The 20,538-nt window shown below is 39.7% G+C and overlaps 1 protein-coding gene across 1 annotated transcript in view; it reads left to right on the top strand.

The window, feature by feature from the left end:
• WDR49 (WD repeat domain 49) overlaps positions 1-20,538 on the top strand; it is a 194,823-nt gene that overhangs the window by 102,998 nt on the left and 71,287 nt on the right. Inside the window, exon 8 of the mRNA XM_061168263.1 lies at positions 563-796. Within this exon, the coding sequence (XP_061024246.1) occupies positions 563-796 (234 nt within the window). The remainder of the gene's footprint in view (positions 1-562; positions 797-20,538) is intronic.

Genomic DNA, 20,538 nt, shown 5'->3' with positions numbered 1-20,538 from the left:
ATGGACTATAGCCTGCCAGTCTCTTCTGTCCATGGGATTTCCCAGGCTAGAATACTGGAGTGGATTGCTATTTCCATCTCCAGGGGATCCTCCTGACCCAGGGATAGAACCCACATCTCCTTCATTGGCAGATGGATTCTCTACCACTGAGCCATCTGGGAAGCCCTGTGATTATACTGGACTTGTCCAAATCAACCAGGATTATCTCTCCATCCTCAAGGCCTTAATTTATGACATCTCTTTTGCCATATAAGATAGTATTTTCACATTTTCCAAGAATTAGCACATGGATATCTTTGAAGACAATTATTCTTCCTAGCACAAGCACCTGCTGAATGCAGGCATTTTTCTGAAGACTGAGACAAAACAAAATCCCTTTCCTGGAAAGGAAATACTCAAACAGAGAAGGGAAATACAAAAAATGTGTTCTATGAGATAAGGGCGAATAGTTAACAGCACTATGGTGAGCCTGCCTGAGGTTCAGGGTGAGCTAGAGAGAATTTGGTTAGAAAATTAGAATGATTCTTGACATAGTCATACGACTCTGTTACTTTTCCTGCAGGTTTTGAGACTCTGGGATATTCAGCATCAACTATCCATCCAGAGGATCTCTTGCTTTTTCCCCAAGAGTCAGGACTTCAGGTGTCTCTTCCACTTTGATGAAGCCCACGGCCGACTCTTCATCTCGTTCAATAACCAGCTGGCTTTGCTGGCAATGAAAAGTGAAGCCGGCAAGAGGGTGACAAGCCACAGGAAAGCAGTCACTTGTGTCCTTTACAATTCAGTCTTGAAGCAGGTAACGATGCTTTTCTGTCACTCTCCTAACATGTGCCACATCCATTTCCTTAATTCAATCTGGGGACAAATATAGAAAAGGAAAAGTGGGAATGAAATGATTTAAGCTCTGTGCTTTTCTGCAATAATGTGTATTCAGGTGGATTTGGAGAGTAATTTCATTTTCAACCAGCAACCACAGCAGTGCTGATAGAGTTTCTCGGAGGAAGTATTCCAGCTAAAGCAAACACAACGTGGAATGTAATTGAACTTATCTTTGTTACCAGCTAGTTTGGCTCTTGATACCAAATGCAAGTGAACCTGGCTGTAAAATTCCCTTTTTTACGCACACCATCCCCATCCCCTTGCAACCCTGTGGAAAGATCTGAAATATGCATGAAATGTAATTAGCAAAGATCCATTTTGCCGGCACAGTTTCGGCGAGTGGCTCGCTGTGGCGGCCCGGAATGTATCCATAATAAAATGATTCTGTTAAATGTGCCGCCGCTTGGTATGCAGCTCCAGTGTTGTTTGTCTCCGCACCACGTTAATGACGCTTTGCAGCCTTTGCTTATGGGAGCGCTCCCTGCATGTCAATGAGAAAACTGGAGTGGGGATGCCACGGGGACCACAGCCCTTCTTAGAGGACAGGGAGGGCCAGCCTGTGGGTATCGTGGAGGGAGCGGGTATCCATGGAGCTTAGTCTGTGGCCATAATCACCCCAGGCCTGACAGTCACAGCCCAGCAGGAGCCAAGCCTCCAGCCAGTATCCAGCTTGTGGCCGATTAAACAATAACTCCCGCCCATCCTTCTTTCCTTTCTGCAGAAGCTTCTGCATCCACGCAGAAATGAGTAGATCAGATGGTGTGCAACGGGAGGAAAGGCCTTTGTTAGTAATGAGTAGTGTGTCGTGTCGCCACTTCAAATACTCTGCTGGTTATTCTAGGAGATAAAAGTCCTTTACAAAACAATCCATTTTGAATTCCATCTGTGGGGGAAACATTCCCGAGTAAATGTTTTACTGAACTTTATGAAGGCAGCCAGTTAGTTCGGCTCCCTGGTGGCCACTGAGAGATATATTTGTTTCAGAAGAATGTTCTGCTAATTGAGATTTGCAGAGTTAAAGTGCTAAGTTTATGTGTGGATGTTATGATCCTATATTGCCTGACCATAAGATGAACAATTTTCCATGAGGAATTCAGGAAATAGGACACAAAGAAGGTCTGTAATCTTCCATTCGGAACATGAAGATAAAGCCAAAATAACACAAGGATATGCAAGTTATAGGCAACAATAGAATATGCACATGTGGAATATTACATGCAAAGAATCTCTGTACAAATGAGTTGGATATTGATGCCTCTTTTATTTCTGAGATCAAAATTATAAATAATTAAATGCAATGCTAAAGTGAATATAAAGTACATAGAGCTGTGTATCATACAGAAATGTTTCCTATTATCAGCTAAACTAGGGAGAAACACTTTAACATTGTGTAACATTTATAATTGCAAAAAATATATGTTGCAGTCAAATACAAAGGAAACAATGTCACCCACAGACCCATCAGCCAGTGATAACTGATCATTTCAAAGTAGTAGATAAAACAAATAAAATTGTTTTGAACAAGTGTCAGGTGCCGGGAATGAGGGATCAAAGATTCACATACCACAAAGTTTCTTTGCCCCCTTAGTTCGAGGACATTCAGAGATACAGAGACTCTTCCCAGAGCTCACTGCTGGGCAGGTGCTCATTACCCGATTGTGGGGTGATATCAGGGGACCAGGCACATGACTCACTCACAAAGAAATGATGGAGTAGAGTAAAATGAAGAGAGGGAAAAGCAAAGTGCTATCCTTGGAAAGAGCACCATTCGGCCTGGGGCTGGGTGGGTGACAGTTTAGCAGAGCCCTGAAATCTCCAGTGGGAACCTCTGAAAGGAGAGAATGAAGTAGCTCCAGACAGATGGTACAACATGGCCACCTGTTTAAGCACAAACAATGCATTTTTTTTTTTCAGGGAGAGGGTTTATTCTGGTGTGACTAGTTTGTGGGTACTTAGCAAATACTGGGAGACTTGAGACAGTGGAGGGAGCTTAGAGTCAGATTGTGAATGCCATTCACTCAATGAACCAACGTCTAGTCTTGGAAAAATATAGACTTGAGGTTAGAACAGCAATTCTCACAGTGCGATCTCAGATCTCTGGGGAAGTCATTTCAGTTCAGTTCAGTTCAGTCGCTCAGTCGTGTCCGACTCTTTGCGACCCACAGACCCTTCCAAAAGACCAAAACTCTTTTCATCATAATATTAATCTGTTGTCCACTTTTTCCACTCTCATTGTTTCTTGAGTGTACAGTGGTGTTTCCTAGAGGCTATGTGATGGTTGATGGCACAATGTGCTTTTGTATTTTTGTGTTTTAACAATTTCTCAGTTTAAATTTCTAATATGGTAAATATATGTGTTTACCTGTCTTTGTCTTTATCTCTGTCTCTGTCTCCCACATAAATTGAAGCTATTTGGATTCTTCAATACTTTTTAATAGTGTAAAATCAAAAGACTAAAGTTTTGAGAACACAGAGAGAAAAGAAAGTTCAAATGTTTGGCAGACTACATCCTGTGTCTAAGCTTCAGTTGATTGATTTTCAAAAGCGTGTGTGTCTGTGTGTTGGGGAGCAGGCATGGACATGATAATGGTGGCAATGGCTGTCTCTGCAGCATCACCTCGCTGTGTCCTGCTTCTCAGCGGTAGTTCTCCTTCCTCCCAGGCAGTCAGCCTTAGCAAGTCTCCCCGGTTCCCCCATACCTCTCAGGTTGAAGGGTGATGCTTTTAGTATACCTCTTCCTTATTTACATCTTGGTATTTCTTACTCTTTATTTTACCCATGTGACATATGAAGGCAGAAGTTGGAAAGAGAAAGGCAGAAGGACCCCTGAATAGGACTTTGTCTCTGGCCACATGAGATGAGGAAGTGGTTTTTTCCTGCCCCTCCTTTTCTTTGCCACTGCAGTTCTTGCTGGTTAACATTTAGTTCCTCTCTGGTCCTCTCTGCCTCTGACGTCTCCAGGAAGATCTTCTGCCACACCTCTCTCCCCTCTTTTCACGTCGGTTGCATTTCTAGTTGTTATCCAGATAAACACTTAGCTAAATTCTCACTTTCTCCTCTCCCATGTTTGATAGAAGGGAAAGATTCTTGTCTTCCACTTTCGTATTTTCCTGTAACCCCCAGCACTCTTCCAAACAGCAACGAATGCTCAATTCTAGATTTGGTCAATTGTTGCTATTTCTCAATCTAAGTTCAAAAGGAACCCCTGCCTTTTCAGCCCGCTGCTGCTCTTAGGTTATTTGGTTTGGTGTCTTTTTGAAAGACTTTCCCTTTATCTGAATCGAAGGAAAACATGACAACATGCTGTCATTTCAACACATTGCTACACTTTAGTATTATTTCATTCTATTTGGTCATCAATGAGAACTTCCCATTATTCCTATATGAAAGGGACTTGGCATATTTCTGTGACTCATCTTCCTGCCTTTTGGTACCTTCACATCCTAATCTAAGAAAGTGATGTTAAGCCACGCAGAAACTTTGAAAATGAACTGCGAGCTTTATTTCATTCAGCAAAGCTTACCCTCTCAGCTAGTGGCAGAAAGAGTCGGGACAGGATGAGGGAGTCCTTGGAATGCACAGTGTTGAAAGAATCAAAGTCACATAATATCCTGGAGGTAGTTCTAATGAACTGCCTTTGCATAGAATTCTTAAGTGAAGCTTTTCTTAAAAACCCATGATTATTGGGGAACTTTAAAAATGTGTTTGTAGATATCATATAAACTGAAAAAGAGAAAATTTCTGACTTATCCTAATGATGTACTTTTGTAAAACAGGTGCTATTTCAGTGCATTTTGCATCTAGACATAGTTAGGCTAAATGTAAACAGGCATCAAATCTTGACAATGATATTCACTATTTTTCCCATTGAAATAATTTACTTTTTGTAAAATAATACTTGCTTATTACAAGAAATTAAAATAATGCTGTAAAGTTCAAATAAAGAACTAAATATTGCTGAAATATCATCAACATGTTCTAAATACCTCTCTGGGCATAGACTATTTCACCTGAATATGGTTCTATAACCTACATTTTACTCTATAACATCTTGGAATCAATTCCTTGTTCCTGATGTAGATCTCCTTCATCATTTTTAAAAAGCAGCACAGAGTCCCACTGTATGTGTGTATCATAATTTACTGATCCATTTGCCTTGATGAGCATTTTGCTATTATGAATTTCTTTATGCATAAATATATTCACACGCATGACTTTATCTCTCTAAGGCAAAAATCTTAAGAATGAATTTCAAAGTTAAAATATATGTATATGAGATAATTTGGTACACAAATTGCCTCCCGAATCTTACTATGTTACCCAAACTTTAAGAGTAAACACATTAATCACATAAAGAGACATGTCAGACAGCGACTGCCTGGCAGCTTCTGGCAGGACTTCTGAGATCTCTGCCAGTGTTCCCATAATTCACCATGGGATGTTGTCTTTGAAAATTTGAAGATTAGACCTTCTTTACTTTACCCAGAGTAGTGTTATTTCTTGAGGACCAACTCTTATACAAGAAACATTATGTCAATCATTTGTTTAAAATGGGGCTGGAGTATAATTTTTTAGTGACGGTGCATATCTTGTCCTCTTTTCTGCACACGATTTTGGGGGAATTGTGATGTTTGAGAGTCTAACCAATTCAATACATAGTTCCTTTGGGAATTGTAAAATCTGAGTAGAGGGAAGTGGACAAGCTTGAGGGAGATTTATCTCCACTTTACAAGACATTATGCCTCTTTAGTGCTTGTATTTAGGGCAAAATCAATGAGCTTCTCCTTTGAACAGAAGTAGATGAACATTGATGAAAACTTCCTCCTTGCCTGCTTACTGCTGGGCTCCAAGTGACTTGCGTTAATGTGGCTTTTCTTCACTGGTCAGATTAAGGCTGCACTTGGTTACATATCAATACTGAGGCTATGAGCTCTGGTCACTTGTTGAAGACATGGGAAACGCCTTAGTCCTAAGGGTAGATCAAGGAGCTCCCCTGGTGTTCCAGTGGTTAAGACTCCATGCTTCCACTGCGGGGGACCCAGGTTCGATCCCTGGTTGGGGAACTAATATTCTGCTTGCCAACATATATACACACTTACATGCATGTGTGTGTACATGCACACATGTGTTTATTTAAAAATGATTGCTTGGGGGGAGGAGCCAAGATGGCGGAGGAGTAGGACGGGGAGACCACTTTCTCTCCTACAAATTCATCAAAAGAATAACTGGACACAGAGCAAACTTCTCAAAACAACTTCTGATCGCTAGCTGAGGTCATCAGGCGCCCAGAAAAGCAGCCCATTGTCTTCGAAAGGAGGTAGGACAAAATATAAAAGATAAAAAGTGAGACAAAAGCGCTAAGGACAGAGATCCGTCCCAGGAAGTCTTAGGCGGCATTGCTTGGGGTAGGGTCCGGGCCTGAGTGCCCTGAGGACAATCAGAGGGAGCTTCTGTGAGTTGCCAACTTGAACTGTGGGAGACCAAAGGAGAGAGAGTAAATTAACCGGCCTGAACACACTGCCGGCCGTTCGCAGAACAAAGAGACCGAGAAAATCCAGAGAAGAGCTCGCAGGCTGCGGAGCGGCCCAGCCCCGCCGGAGGCGGGAGGCAGGGGGGAGGGGAAGGTCGCGGCGAGACACAGGGCGCAGGCACCCGACCGGCGCGGGCGGGGACTGGGGCTGGGGACGCGGAGGGCAGAAGGCGCAGGCACCCGACTGGCGCCAGCGGAAACTGAGACTGGGTCCGTGGAAGGGAGTGGGAGCGCCACACCTGGGGAGAGTGCGCCCACCGAGCCCCTGGCTGCCTGGACCGCTCTGACGGGGAAGGCACAGACAGCAGGCGCAGCTTTTCCTTCCGCGCTTTTGTGGAACACCCGAGGGCTGGAACCTCGCGCAGCGCGGGGCGCGCTCCATATAGAACAGCCGGGAGCCTGAGCAGCGCAGACGGAGAAAGCAGCGTCAGCCCCGCCCTGCAGCCCCAGCCCGTCCCCGCGACGCAAGCCCGTCCCCGCAGAGCGTCGGAACTAGCTGCCTGAATAAGAGTCCACCTCCGCCCGCCTGTGTCAGGGCGGAAATGAGGCTCTGAAGAGACCGGCAAACAGAAGCCAAATAAACAAAGGGAACTGCCTCAGAAGGGACTGGTGCAACAGATTAAAATCCCTCTAGAAAACACCGACTACACCAGAAGGGGCCTGTAGATATCGAGAAGCGTAAGCTGGAACGAGGAGCTATCTGAAACTGAGCCTAACCCACACTGACTGCAACAGCTCCAGAGAAACTCCTAGATATAATTTTACTTTTCTCTCTCTCTTTTTTTTTTCTTTTTTATTTTTTCTCTTTTATTTTCCTTTAAAATCCCCTATTACTCCCCCATTACTCCTTAACTTTCATTTCCATAGATTTTTACACTTTTTTTAATTAGGGAAAAAAAATTTTTTTTTCTTTCTTTTTTTTTTCTTTTCTTTTTCTTTCTTTTTTCCCCTTTTTTCTTCTTTATTTTTCTTTCCTTTTTCTCTTCTATTTTTCTTTTTCTCTTATTTCTTTTAAAGTCCTCTAGTACTCCTCTACTACTCCTTAATTTTCATTTTCAATACACTATAACCTTACAAAAAAAAAAAGAAGAGAAGCCCTATTTTTAAACTGAAGATTACTCTCTCCCAATCTTGACTCTCTGTTTTCTACCTCAGAACACCTCTATTTCCTCCTTTCCCCTTCTCTTCCCAATCCAATTCTGTGAATCTTTGTAGGTGACTGGGCTACGGAGAACACTCTGGGAACAGACAGCTGCATAGATCTGTCTCTCTCCTCTTGAGTCCCCCTTTTTCTCCTCCTGCTCATCTCTATCTCCCTCCTCCCTCTCCTCTTCTTCATGTAACTCTGTGAACCTCTCTGGGTGTCCCTAACGGGGGAGAATCTTTTAGCCATTAACCTAGAAGTTTTCTTATCAGGGCTGTATAGTTGGAGAAGTCCTGAGACTACAGGAAGAATAAAACTGAAATCCAGAGGCAGGAGACTTAAGCCCAAAACCTGAGAACACCAGAAAACTCCTGACTACATGGAACTTTAAGTAATAAGTGACTGTCCAAAAGCCTTCATACCTACACTGAAACCAACCACCACTCAAGAGCCAATAAGTTTTAGAGCAAGACATACCACGCAAATTCTCCAGCAACACAGGAACATAGCCCTGAACATCAACATACAGGCTGCCCAAGGTCACACGTAACACATAGACCCATCTCAAAACTCATTACTGGGCACTCCATTGCTCTCCAAAGAGAAGAAATCAAGTTCCACGCACCAGAACACTGACGCAAGCTTCCCTAACCAGGAAACCTTGACAAGCCAATCGTCTAACCCCACCCACTGGGTTAATCCTCCACAATAAAAAGGAACCACAGACCTCCAGAATACAGAAAGCCCACTCCAGATACAGCAATCTAAACAAGATGAAAAGGCAAAGAAATACCCAACAGATAAAGGAACATGAAAAATGCCCACCAAGTCAAACAAAAGAGGAGGAGATAGGGAATCTACCTGAAAAAGAATTTAGAATAATGATAATAAAAATGATCCAAAATCTTGAAAACAAAATGGAGTTACAGATAAATAGCCTGGAAACAAAGATTGAAAAGATACAAGAAATGTTTAATAAAGACCTAGAAGAAATAAAAAAGAGTCAATTAAAAATGAATAATGCAATGAATGAGATCAAAAACACTTTGGAGGGAACCAAGAGTAGAATAACGGAGGCAGAAGATAGGATAAGTGAGGTAGAAGATAAAATGGTGGAAATAAATGAAGCAGAGAGGAAAAAAGAAAAAAGGATCAAAAGAAATGAAGACAACCTCAGGGACCTCTGGGACACTGTGAAACGCCCCAACATTCGAATCATAGGAGTTCCAGAAGAAGAAGACAAAAAGAAAGGCCATGAGAAAATACTCAAGGAGATAATAGCTGAAAACTTCCCTAAAATGGGGAAGGAAATAGCCACCCAAGTCCAAGAAACCCAGAGAGTCCCAAATAGGATAAACCCAAGGCGAAACACCCCAAGACACAATTAATCAAATTAACAAAGAACAAACACAAAGAACAAATATTAAAAGCAGCAAGGGAAAAACAACAAATAACACACAAAGGGATTCCCATAAGGATAACAGCTGATCTATCAATAGAAACCCTCCAGGCCAGAAGGGAATGGCAGGACGTTCTGAAAGTAATGAAAGAGAATAACCTACAACCTAGATTACTGTATCCAGCAAGGATCTCATTCAGATATGAAGGAGAATTCAAAAGCTTTACAGATAAGCAAAAGCTGAGAGAATTCAGCACCACCAAACCAGCTCTTCAACAAATGCTAAAGGATCTTCTCTAGACAGGAAATGCAGAAAGGTTGTATAAACGTGAACCCAAAACAACAAAGTAAATGGCAACGGGACCACACCTATCAATAATTACCCTAAATGTAAATGGGTTGAATGCCCCAACCAAAAGACAAAGATTGGCTGAATGGATACAAAAACAAGACCCCTATATATGCTGTCTACAAGAGACCCACCTCAAAGCAAGAGACACATACAGACTAAAAGTGAAGGGCTGGAAAAAAATATTTCATGCTAACAGAGACCAAAAGAAAGCAGGAGTTGCAATACTCATATCAGATAAAATAGACTTTAAAATAAAGGATGTGAAAAGAGACAAAGAAGGACACTATATAATGATCAAAGGATCAATCGAAGAAGAAGATATAACAATTATAAATATATATGCACCCAACATAGGAGCACCGCAATATGTACGGCAAACACTAACGAGTATGAAAGAGGAAATTAATAGTAACACAATAATAGTGGGAGACTTTAATACCCCACTCACAACTATGGATAGATCAACTAAACAGAAAATTAACAAGGAAACACAAACCTTAAATGACACAATGGAGCAGCTAGACCTAATTGATATCTATAGGACATTTCACCCCAAAACAATCAACTTCACCTTTTTCTCAAGTGCACACGGAACCTTCTCCAGAATAGATCACATCCTGGGCCATAAATCTGGTCTTGGAAAATTCAAAAAAATTGAAATCATTCCAGTCATCTTTTCTGACCACAGTGCAGTAAGATTAGATCTCAATTACAGGAAAAAAATTGTTAAAACTTCAAACATATGGAGGCTAAATAACACGCTTCTGAATAACCAACAAATCATAGAAGAAATCAAAAAAGAAATCAAAATATGTATAGAAATGAATGAAAATGAAAAGACAACAACCCAAAACCTATGGGACACTGTAAAAGCAGTGCTAAGGGGAAAGTTCATAGCATTACAGGCTTACATCAAGAAACAAGAAAAAAGCCAAATAAATAACCTAACTCTACACCTAAAGCAATTAGAGAAGGAAGAAATGAAGAACCCCAGGGTTAGTAGAAGGAAAGAAATCTTAAAAATCAGGGCAGAAATAAATGCAAAAGAAACTAAAGAGACCATAGCAAAAATCAACAAAGCTAAAAGCTGGTTTTTTGAAAAAATAAACAAAATTGACAAACCATTAGCAAGACTCATTAAGAAGCAAAGAGAGAAGAACCAAATTAACAAAATTAGAAATGAAAATGGAGAGATCACAACAGACAACACTGAAATACAAAGGATCATAAGAGTCTACTACCAGCAGCTCTATGCCAATAAAATGGACAACTTGGATGAAATGGACAAATTCTTAGAAAAGTATAACTTTCCAAAACTGAACCAGGAAGAAATAGAAGATCTTAACAGACCCATCACAAGCAAGGAAATCGAAACTGTAATCAAAAATCTTTCAGCAAACAAAAGCCCAGGACCAGATGGCTTCACAGCTGAATTCTACCAAAAATTTAGAGAAGAGCTAACACCTACCTTACTCAAACTCTTCCAGAAAATTGCAGATGAAGGTAAGCTTCCAAACTCATTCTATGAGGCCACCATCGCCCTAATTCCAAAACCAGACAAAGATGCCACCAAAAAAGAAAACTACAGGCCAATATCACTGATGAACATAGATGCAAAAATCCTTACCAAAATTCTAGCAAACAGAATCCAACAACATATTAAAAAAATCATACACCATGACCAAGTGGGCTTTATCCCAGGAATGCAAGGATTCTTTAATATCTGCAAATCAATCAATGTAATACACCACATTAACAAATTGAAAGATAAAAACCATATGATTATCTCAATAGATGCAGAGAAAGCCTTTGACAAAATTCAACACTCATTTATGATTAAAACTCTCCAGAAAGCAGGAATAGAAGGAACATACCTCAACATAATAAAAGCTATATGTGACAAACCCACAGCAAGCATCACCCTCAATGGTGAAAAATTGAAAGCATTTCCCCTGAAATCAGGAACAAGACAAGGGTGCCCACTCTCACCACTACTATTCAACATAGTGTTGGAAGTTTTGGCCACAGCAATCAGAGCAGAAAAAGAAGTAAAAAGAATCCAGATAGGAAAAGAAGAAGTGAAACTCTCACTGTTTGCAGATGACATGATCCTCTACATAGAAAACCCTAAAGACTCTACCAGAAAATTACTAGACCTAATCCATGAATATAGTAAAGTTGCAGGATATAAAATTAACACACAGAAATCCCTTGCATTCCTATATACTAACAATGAAAAAACAGAAAGAGAAATTAAGGAAACAATACCATTCACCATTGCAACAAAAAGAATAAAATACTTAGGAGTATATCTACCTAAAGAAACAAAAGACCTATACATAGAAAACTATAAAACACTGATGAAAGAAATCAAAGAGGACACAAACAGATGGAGAAACATACCGTGTTTATGGATTGGAAGAATCAATATTGTCAAAATGGCTATTCTACCCAAAGCAATCTATAGGTTCAATGCAATCCCTATCAAGCTACCAACAGTATTTTTCACAGAACTAGACCAAAGAATTTCACAATTTGTATGGAAATACAAAAAACCTTGAATAGCCAAAGTAATCTTGAGAAAGAAGAATGGAACTGGAGGAATCAACCTGCCTGACTTCAGACTCTACTACAAAGCCACAGTCATCAAGACAGTATGGTACTGGCACAAAGACAGAAATATAGATCAGTGGAACAGAATAGAAAGCCCAGAGATAAATCCACGAACCTATGGACACCTTATCTTTGACAAAGGAGGCAAGGATATGCAATGGAAAAAAGACAACCTCTTTAACAAGTGGTGCTGGGAAAACTGGTCAACCACTTGTAAAAGAATGAAACTAGAACACTTTCTAACACCATACACAAAAATAAACTCAAAATGGATTAAAGATCTAAATGTAAGACCAGAAACTATAAAACTCCTAGAGGAGAACATAGGCAAAACACTCTCCGACATAAATCACAGCAAGATCCTCTATGACCCACCTCCCAGAATATTGGAAATAAAAGCAAAACTAAACAAATGGGACCTAATGAAACTTAAAAGCTTTTGCACTACAAAGGAAACTATAAGTAAGGTGAAAAGACAGCCCTCAGATTGGGAGAAAATAATAGCAAATGAAGAAACAGACAAAGGATTAATCTCAAAAATATACAAGCAACTCCTGCAGCTCAATTCCAGAAAAATAAATGACCCAATCAAAAAATGGGCCAAAGAACTAAACAGACATTTCTCCAAAGAAGACATACAGATGGCTAACAAACACATGAAAAGATGCTCAACATCACTCATTATTAGAGAAATGCAAATCAAAACCACAATGAGGTACCATTACATGCCAGTCAGGATGGCTGCTATCCAAAAGTCTACAAGCAATAAATGCTGGAGAGGGTGTGGAGAAAAGGGAACCCTCTTACACTGTTGGTGGGAATGCAAACTAGTACAGCCGCTATGGAGAACAGTGTGGAGATTTCTTAAAAAACTGGACATAGAACTGCCATATGACCCAGCAATCCCACTTCTGGGCATACACACTGAGGAAACCAGATCTGAAAGAGACACGTGCACCCCAATGTTCATCGCAGCACTGTTTATAATAGCCAGGACATGGAAGCAACCTAGATGCCCATCAGCAGATGAATGGATAAGGAAGCTGTGGTACATATACACCATGGAATATTACTCAGCCATTAAAAAGAATTCATTTGAACCAGTCCTAATGAGATGGATGAAGCTGGAGCCCCTTATACAGAGTGAAGTAAGCCAGAAAGATAAAGAACATTACAGCATACTGACACATGTATATGGAATTTAGAAAGGTGATAACGATAACCCTATATGCAGAACAGAAAAAGAGACACAGAAATACAGAACAGACTTTTGAACTTTGTGGGAGAATGTGAGGGTGGGATATTTCAAAAGAACAGCATGTATACTATCTATGGTGAAACAGATCACCAGCCCAGGTGGGATGCACGAGACAAGTGCTCCGGCCTGGTGCACTGGGAAGACCCAGAGGAATCGGGTGGAGAGGGAGGTGGGAGGGGGGATCGGGATTGGGAATACATGTAAATCCATGGCTGATTCATATCAATGTATGACAAAACCCACTGGGAAAAAAAATAATAATAATAATAAAAATTAAAAAAAAATACATATGAAATATAAATCCAAAAAAAAAAAAAAAAGAACAGCATGTATACTATCTATGGTGAAACAGATCACCAGCCCAGGTGGGATGCATGAGACAAGTGCTCCGGCCTGGTGCACTGGGAAGACCCAGAGGAATCGGGTGGAGATGGAGGTGGGAGCGGGAATCGGGATGGGGAATACGTGTAAATCCATGGCTGATTCATATCAATGTGTGACAAAACCCACTGAAATGTTGTGAAGTAATTAGCCTCCAACTAATTAAAAAAAAAAAAAAAAGTGATTGCTTGGAAGGAATACCACATTTCAGTGTTACAAAACTGAAAAAGACAAAGGGTATACAGTAAAAATTTCCTTTTATCACTGTTTCTACCTACCAGTTTCCTTTGCTAGAAGCAACTAGTTGATGAGATCCATGAGCACCCTTTAAGGGCTGTTGTTTCCATACACAAGTACATACATATTTGTTGTCACAAATAGATGTGTATATTAATTCTTAATATTTAAGAATATTAATTGTGTGGTTTTTATACAAACAGTAGTATGTTATATGCACAGCAACACTGCTCTGTACACTGATTTTCCGCCCAAAAATACAGCCTAACCATCATTTTATTTATCTAATTATCCAGGATATCCTCTTTCTTTTTGACAGCTGCATGGTATTCTATTTAATGGGTGTGCTAAATATTATTAATCAATTTTTATGGACATTTAGATTGCTTCCAGTATTTTTGTTTTACAGATAATGTAGTAATTTTAAACCTTGAAGGCACAAATTTTGGCAATAGTGAGAAAACATCTGTAAGATAAATTTCTAGAACTGGAATTACTCGGTCATAGAGTGTTTATGTTAGTAACCTTCATAAATATTTTGGAGTTTTCTGCATAAAAGCTGCATTTAAATCAATCACATAGTAAGAAATGACCCTTTCCTCAGCCTCTCTCATTATCACTGTTTCAGCTATTTTTTACAGTAGTAAAAAGATTTACTACTTTTTTAAAAAACTTTTTTTAATAAAGAACATTTTTAGGTTCACAGCAAAATTGAGACGATCTGGAAAATAGTTAGACATGACTGAAGCGACTTAGCACGCGTGCACACACGAACAATATTGAGTCCTCCTAACCATGAATCTGGAATATCTTTCATTTAAATAGTCTTTTATATCATTCATTAAAGTTTTGAAGTATACCTCATATAGATTTCATACATATTTTGTTAGATTTATATGTATTTCACTTTTGTGGTTGCTAATGTACATTGTATTGTGATATTATTTTCAAATTCTACTTGTTCATTGCTGCTCTATGGGAAAATGATTGACTTTTGTGTATTAACTATGTAACCTGCAATCTTGAAATAATTGCTTCTTAGTTCCAAGAAATGTTTTTGGTCAGTTCTTCAAGATTTTCTACATAGAAGACTGGGCTTCCCCAGCGGGTCAGTGGTAAAGAATCCACCTGCAATGTAGGAGACACAGTTTGGATCCCTGGGTTGGGAGGATCATCTAGAGAAGGAGATGGCAGCTCACTCCAGTATTCTTGCCTGGAGAATCCCATGGACAGAGGAGCCTGGTGGGCTACGGTCCATAGAATCGCAAGAGTCAGACAGAACTGAAGCAACTCAGCGGGCATGCATGCACATGGAGGATCATGTCATCTGCTAACAAAGACAGTTTTATTTCTTTCTTCCCAAACTTTGTAACTCCCCCCCTTTTACTTGTCTTATTGCATTATGCCCAGCTTCTGTATAATGTTGAAAAGGTATAATGAGAGGGAACATCCTTGCCTTGTACCTGATCTGAGTAAGAAAGCTGCAAAGTTCTCACTATTAAGTATGATAGTAGCTGTATGATTTTTGTAGACTTTTTTTGTCAAGTGAAGGAAATTTCCCTCTATTCTTATTTTATGAAAGTGTTTGATCATAAGTGAGTGTTAGATATTGCCATGTGCTTTTTTTCTTATCTATTGATATAATCATGCGAGTTTTCTTTTTCATATCAGTTCAGTTGCTCAGTTGTGTCCAACTCTTTGCGACTCCATGGACTGCAGTACCCAAGCCTCCCTGTCCATCACCAACTCCTGGAGCTTGCTCAAATTCATGTCCATTGAGTCGGTGATGCCATCCAAACATTTCATCCTCTGTTGTCCCTTTCTCTACCTGCTTTCAATCTTTCACAGCATCAGCATCTTTTCTAAGCCATCAGGTGGCCAAAGTATTGGAGTTTCAGCTTCAGCATCAGTCCTTTCAATGAATATTCAGGACTGATTTGCTTTAGGATTGACTAGTTTGATCTCCTTGCAGTCCAAAGAATTCTCAAGAGTCTTCTCCAACACCACAGTTCAAAAGCATCAATTCTTTGGTGCTCAGGTTTCTTTATTGTCCACCTCTCACATTCATACATGACAACTGGGAAAACCATAGCTTGGCCATAGGGACTTTTGTTGGCAAAGTAATGTCTCTGCTTTTTAATATGCCATCTAGGTTGGTCACAGCTTTTCTTCCAAGGAGCAAGTGTCTTTTAATTTTATGGCTGCAGTCACCATCTGCAGTGATTTTGGAGCCCAAGAAAATAGTCTGTCACTGTTTCCATTGTTCCCCATCTATTTGCCATGTTCTAAAAGATGATGCTGTGAAAGTGCTGCACTCAATATGCCAGCAAACTTGGAAAACTCAGCAGTGGCCATAGGACTGGAAACAGTCAGTTGTCCTTCCATTCCCAAAAAAAGGCAATGCCAAAGAATTCTCAAACAAATGCACAATTGCACTCATCTCACACACTAGCAAAGTGATGATCAAAATTCTCCAATCCAGACTTCAGCAGTATGTGGACTGAACTTCCAGATATTCAAGTTGGATTTAGAAAAGGCAGAGGAACTAGAGATCAAATTGCCAACATCCCTTGGATCATCGAAAAAACAAGAGAGTTACAGAAAAACATCTACTTCTGCTTTATTAACTGCACTAAAGCCTTTGTGTGGAAAATTCTGAAAGAGATGGGAATACCAGACCACCTGACCTGCCTCTTGAGAAATCTGTATGCAGGTCAGGAAGCAACAGTTAGAACTGGACATGAACCAGCAGACTGGTTCCAAATCGGGAAAGAAGTACGTCAAGGCTGTATATTGTCACCCTGATTATTTAACTTATATGCAGAGTATATCATGCAAAATGCCAGGCTAGATGAAGCACAAGATGGAATCAAAATTGTTGGGAGAAATATCAATAACCTCAGATAGGCAGATGACACCACTCTTAGGGCAGAAAGCGAAGAGGAACTAAAGAGCCTCTTAATGAAAGTGAAAGAGGAGAGTGAAAAAGTTGGCTTAAAACTCACATTCAGAAAACTAAGATCATGGCATCTGGTACCATTATGTCATGGCAAATAGATGGGAAATAATGGGAACAGTGACTTTATTTTTTGGGGGCTCCAAAATATCTGCAGATGGTGACTACAGCCATGAAATTAAAAGACACTTGCTCCTTGGAAGAAAAGCTATGACTAACATAGACAGCATACTGAAAAGCAGAGACATTACTTTGCAAACAAATGCCAGTCTGATCAAAGCTATGGTCTTTCCAATAGTCATGTATGGATGTGAGAGTTGGACTGTGAGGAAAGCTGAGCGCCAAAAAATTGATGCTTTTGAACTGTGGTGTTGGAGAAGACTCTTGAGAGTCCCTTGGACTGCAAGGAGATCCAACCAGTCCATCCTAAAGGAGATCAGTCCTGGGTGTTCATTGGAAGGACTGATGTTGAAGCTGAAACTCCAATACTTTGGCCACCTGATGTGAAGAACTGACTCATTTGAAAAGACCCTGATGCTGGGAAGGATTGAAGAGGGGAGGAGAATGGGACGACAGAGGATGATTTGGTTGGGTGACATGACTGACTCGATCGACATGAGTTTGAGTAAGCTCTGGGGGTTGGTGGTGGACAGGGAAGCCCAGTGTGCTTCAGTCCGTGGGGCTGCAAAAAGTTGGACATGACTGAGTGACTGAACTGAACTGAACTGATGGGACCAGATGCCATGGTCTTTGTTGTTTGAATGTTGAGTTTTAAGCCAGCTTTTTCACTTTCACTTTCATCAAGAGGTTCTTTAGTTCTGCTTCACTTTCTGCCATAAGGGTGGTGGTGTCTGCATATCTAAGGTTATTGATATTTCTCTCAGCAATCTTGATTTCAGCTTGTGCTTCATCCAGCCTGGCATTTTGCATGATGTACTCTGCATATAAGTTAAATAAGCAGGGTGACAATATACAGCCTTGATGTACTCCTTTCCCAATTTGGCCAGTCTGTTGTTCTATGTCCAGTTCTAATCATTGCTTGTTGATTTGCATACAGGTTTTTCGGGAGGTGGGTAAGGTGGTCTGGTATTCCCATTTCTTTAAGAATTTCCCACAGTCTGTTGTGATCCACACCATCAAAGACTTTAGCATTGTCAGTGAAGCAGATGTTTTTCTTGAATTCTCTTGCATTTTCTACGATCCAATGGATGTTGCCAATTTGATCTCTGGTTCCTTTGCCTTTTCTAAATCCATCTTGAACATCTGGAAGTTTTTGATTTATATATTGTTGAAGCTTATCTTGGAGAATTTTGAGCATTACTTTGCTAGCGTGTGAGATGAATGCAGTTGTGCAGTAGTTTGAAGATTGTTTGACATTGCCCTTCTTTGGGATTAGAATGAAGACTGACCTTTTCCAGTCCTGGGCTACTGCTGAGTTTTCCAAATTTGCTGGCGTGTTGAGTGCAGCACTTTCACAGCATCATCTCCCAGGATTTGAAATAGCTCAGCTGGAATTCCATCACTTCCACTAGCTTTGTTTGTAGTGATGCTTCCTAATGCCCATTTAAGTTCACACTTCAGTATGTCTGGCTCTAGGTGAGTGATCACACCATCATAGTTTTCTGGGTCATGAAGTTCACTTTTGCATAGTTCTTCCGTGTATTCTTGCCATCTCCTCTTAATATATTCTGCTTCTGTAAGGTCCATACCATTTCTGTCCTTTATTGTGCCCATGTTTATATGAAATGTTTTTTTGGAATCTCCAATTTTTTTGAAGACATCTCTAGTCTTTCCCATTCTATTGTTTTCCTCTATTTCTTTGCACTGATCTCTGAGGAAGGCTTTCTTATCTCTCTTTGCTATTTTTTGGAACTCTGCATTCAGGTGGATCTATCCTTCCTTTTCTCCTTTGCCTTTCACTTCTCTTCTTTTCTCAGCTATTTGTAAGGCCTCCTCAGACAGCCATTTTGCCTTTTTTTTTCATCTATTTTTCTTGGGGATAGTTTTGATCACAGTCTTGTTTACAATGTTACTAAATTCTGTCCTTAGTTCTTCAGTACTCTATCAGATCTAGTCCCTTGAATCTATTTGTTACTTCCAATGAATAATTGTAAGGGATTAAATTTAGGTCATACCTGAATGGCCTAATGATTTTCCCTACTTTCTTCAATTTAAGTCTGAATTTTGCAATAAGGAGTTCATGATCTGAGCCATAGTCAGCTCCCAGCCTTGTTTTGCTGACTATATAGAGCTTCTCCATCTTTGGCTGCAAAGAATATAATCAGTCTGATTTCAGTGTTGACCATCTGGTGATGTCCATGTGTAGAGTTGTCTTGTGTTGTTGGAAGAGTGTGTTTGCTGTGACCTGTGTGTTCTCTTGGCAAAACTCTGTTAGCCTTTGCCCTGCTTCATTTTGTATTTGAAGGCCAAACTTGCCTGTTACTCCCCCCTACCCTAGGTATCTCTTGACTTCCTACTTTTTCATTCCAGTCCCCTATGATGAAAAGGACATCTCTCTCTCTCTTTTTTGTTTTTGGTGTTAATTCTAGAAGGTCTTGTAGGTCTTCATAGAAATGTTCAGCTTCTTAAGCATCAGTGGTTGAGGCATAGACTTGGATTACTATGATGTTGGATGGTTTGCCTTTGAAACAAACAGAGATCATTTTGTCGTTCTTGAGATTGCACCCACATACTGCATTTCGGACTCTTGTTGACTGTGGGGGCTACTCCATTTCTTCTAAGGGGTTCTTACCCACAACAGTAGATGTAATGTTGATCTGAATTAAATTCACCCATTCTGGTGAATGATGTGATGATATTGCATTAATTTTATGATGATAGTGCATTGATATGATGGTTTGGATTAATTTTCAGAAGTTGAACCAATCAAATGCTTCTTACACTTTGTTGTTTTTGAAATTATTTTATTGAGTATTTTTGTCTCTATGTTCATGAGGATATAGATCTATACTTTTCTCTACTTGTATGTCTTTGTCTGATTTTGGTAATACTTGTCTCATAAAATGAGCTGGGAAGCATTTCCTCTGCTTCCTTTCCCTGAACAAGATTGTATAGAGTTGGCATAATTCCTTCCTTAAATGTTTGGTAAAACTCATTAATGAATCCCATCTGCTGCTTTCTGTTTTAGAACACTATTAGCTATTGATTTAATTTCTTTAATATATATATAGGCCTATTCAGACTCCTTCTTGTGTGAGTTTGGACAGATTATGTCATTCAACAAATTAGCCCATTTCATCTAGGTTCTCAACTTTGTAAGCATGGAGCTGTTTATCATACCTCTATAATCCCTTTAATGTGTATGGGGTCTTGGGTGAGATTCTCTCTTTGATTTCTGATGTTGGCAATGTGCATCTTTTGTCATTTTTCTTACTTAGCCTGGATAGATCATCAATTTTTAAATTTTTTTCCAAGAACAAGCTTTTGGTTTCATTAATTTTAATGATTTTTGATTTTTAATTTCATTGATTTCTATTGTAATTTTATTTTTTCTTTTATTCTGCCTTTTTATATTGTATTAACTCTTTTTTCTACTTTTGTGAGGTAGAATTTTAGATGATTGATTTTAGATCTTTTTTCCCCCCTAATACATGTATGTAGTGCCATAATTTTTCTTCTAAGCACTGCTTTCTCTGACCTGGGACTTAGAAGAAAATCTCATAAATTTTGATAAGTTATATTTTCATTTTCATTTAGTTAAAAATATTTTAAAATTTCTATTGATGTTTCTTCTTTGATCCATGCTTTATATGAAATGTGTTGTTTTGT

Source organism: Dama dama, chromosome 19, assembly GCF_033118175.1.
Source record: "Dama dama isolate Ldn47 chromosome 19, ASM3311817v1, whole genome shotgun sequence".
In the NCBI taxonomy this organism is placed as follows: domain Eukaryota; kingdom Metazoa; phylum Chordata; class Mammalia; order Artiodactyla; family Cervidae; genus Dama; species Dama dama.
The sequence above is the reverse complement of the archived record's forward strand: the minus strand, read 5'-3'. Positions and strand labels throughout refer to the sequence as shown.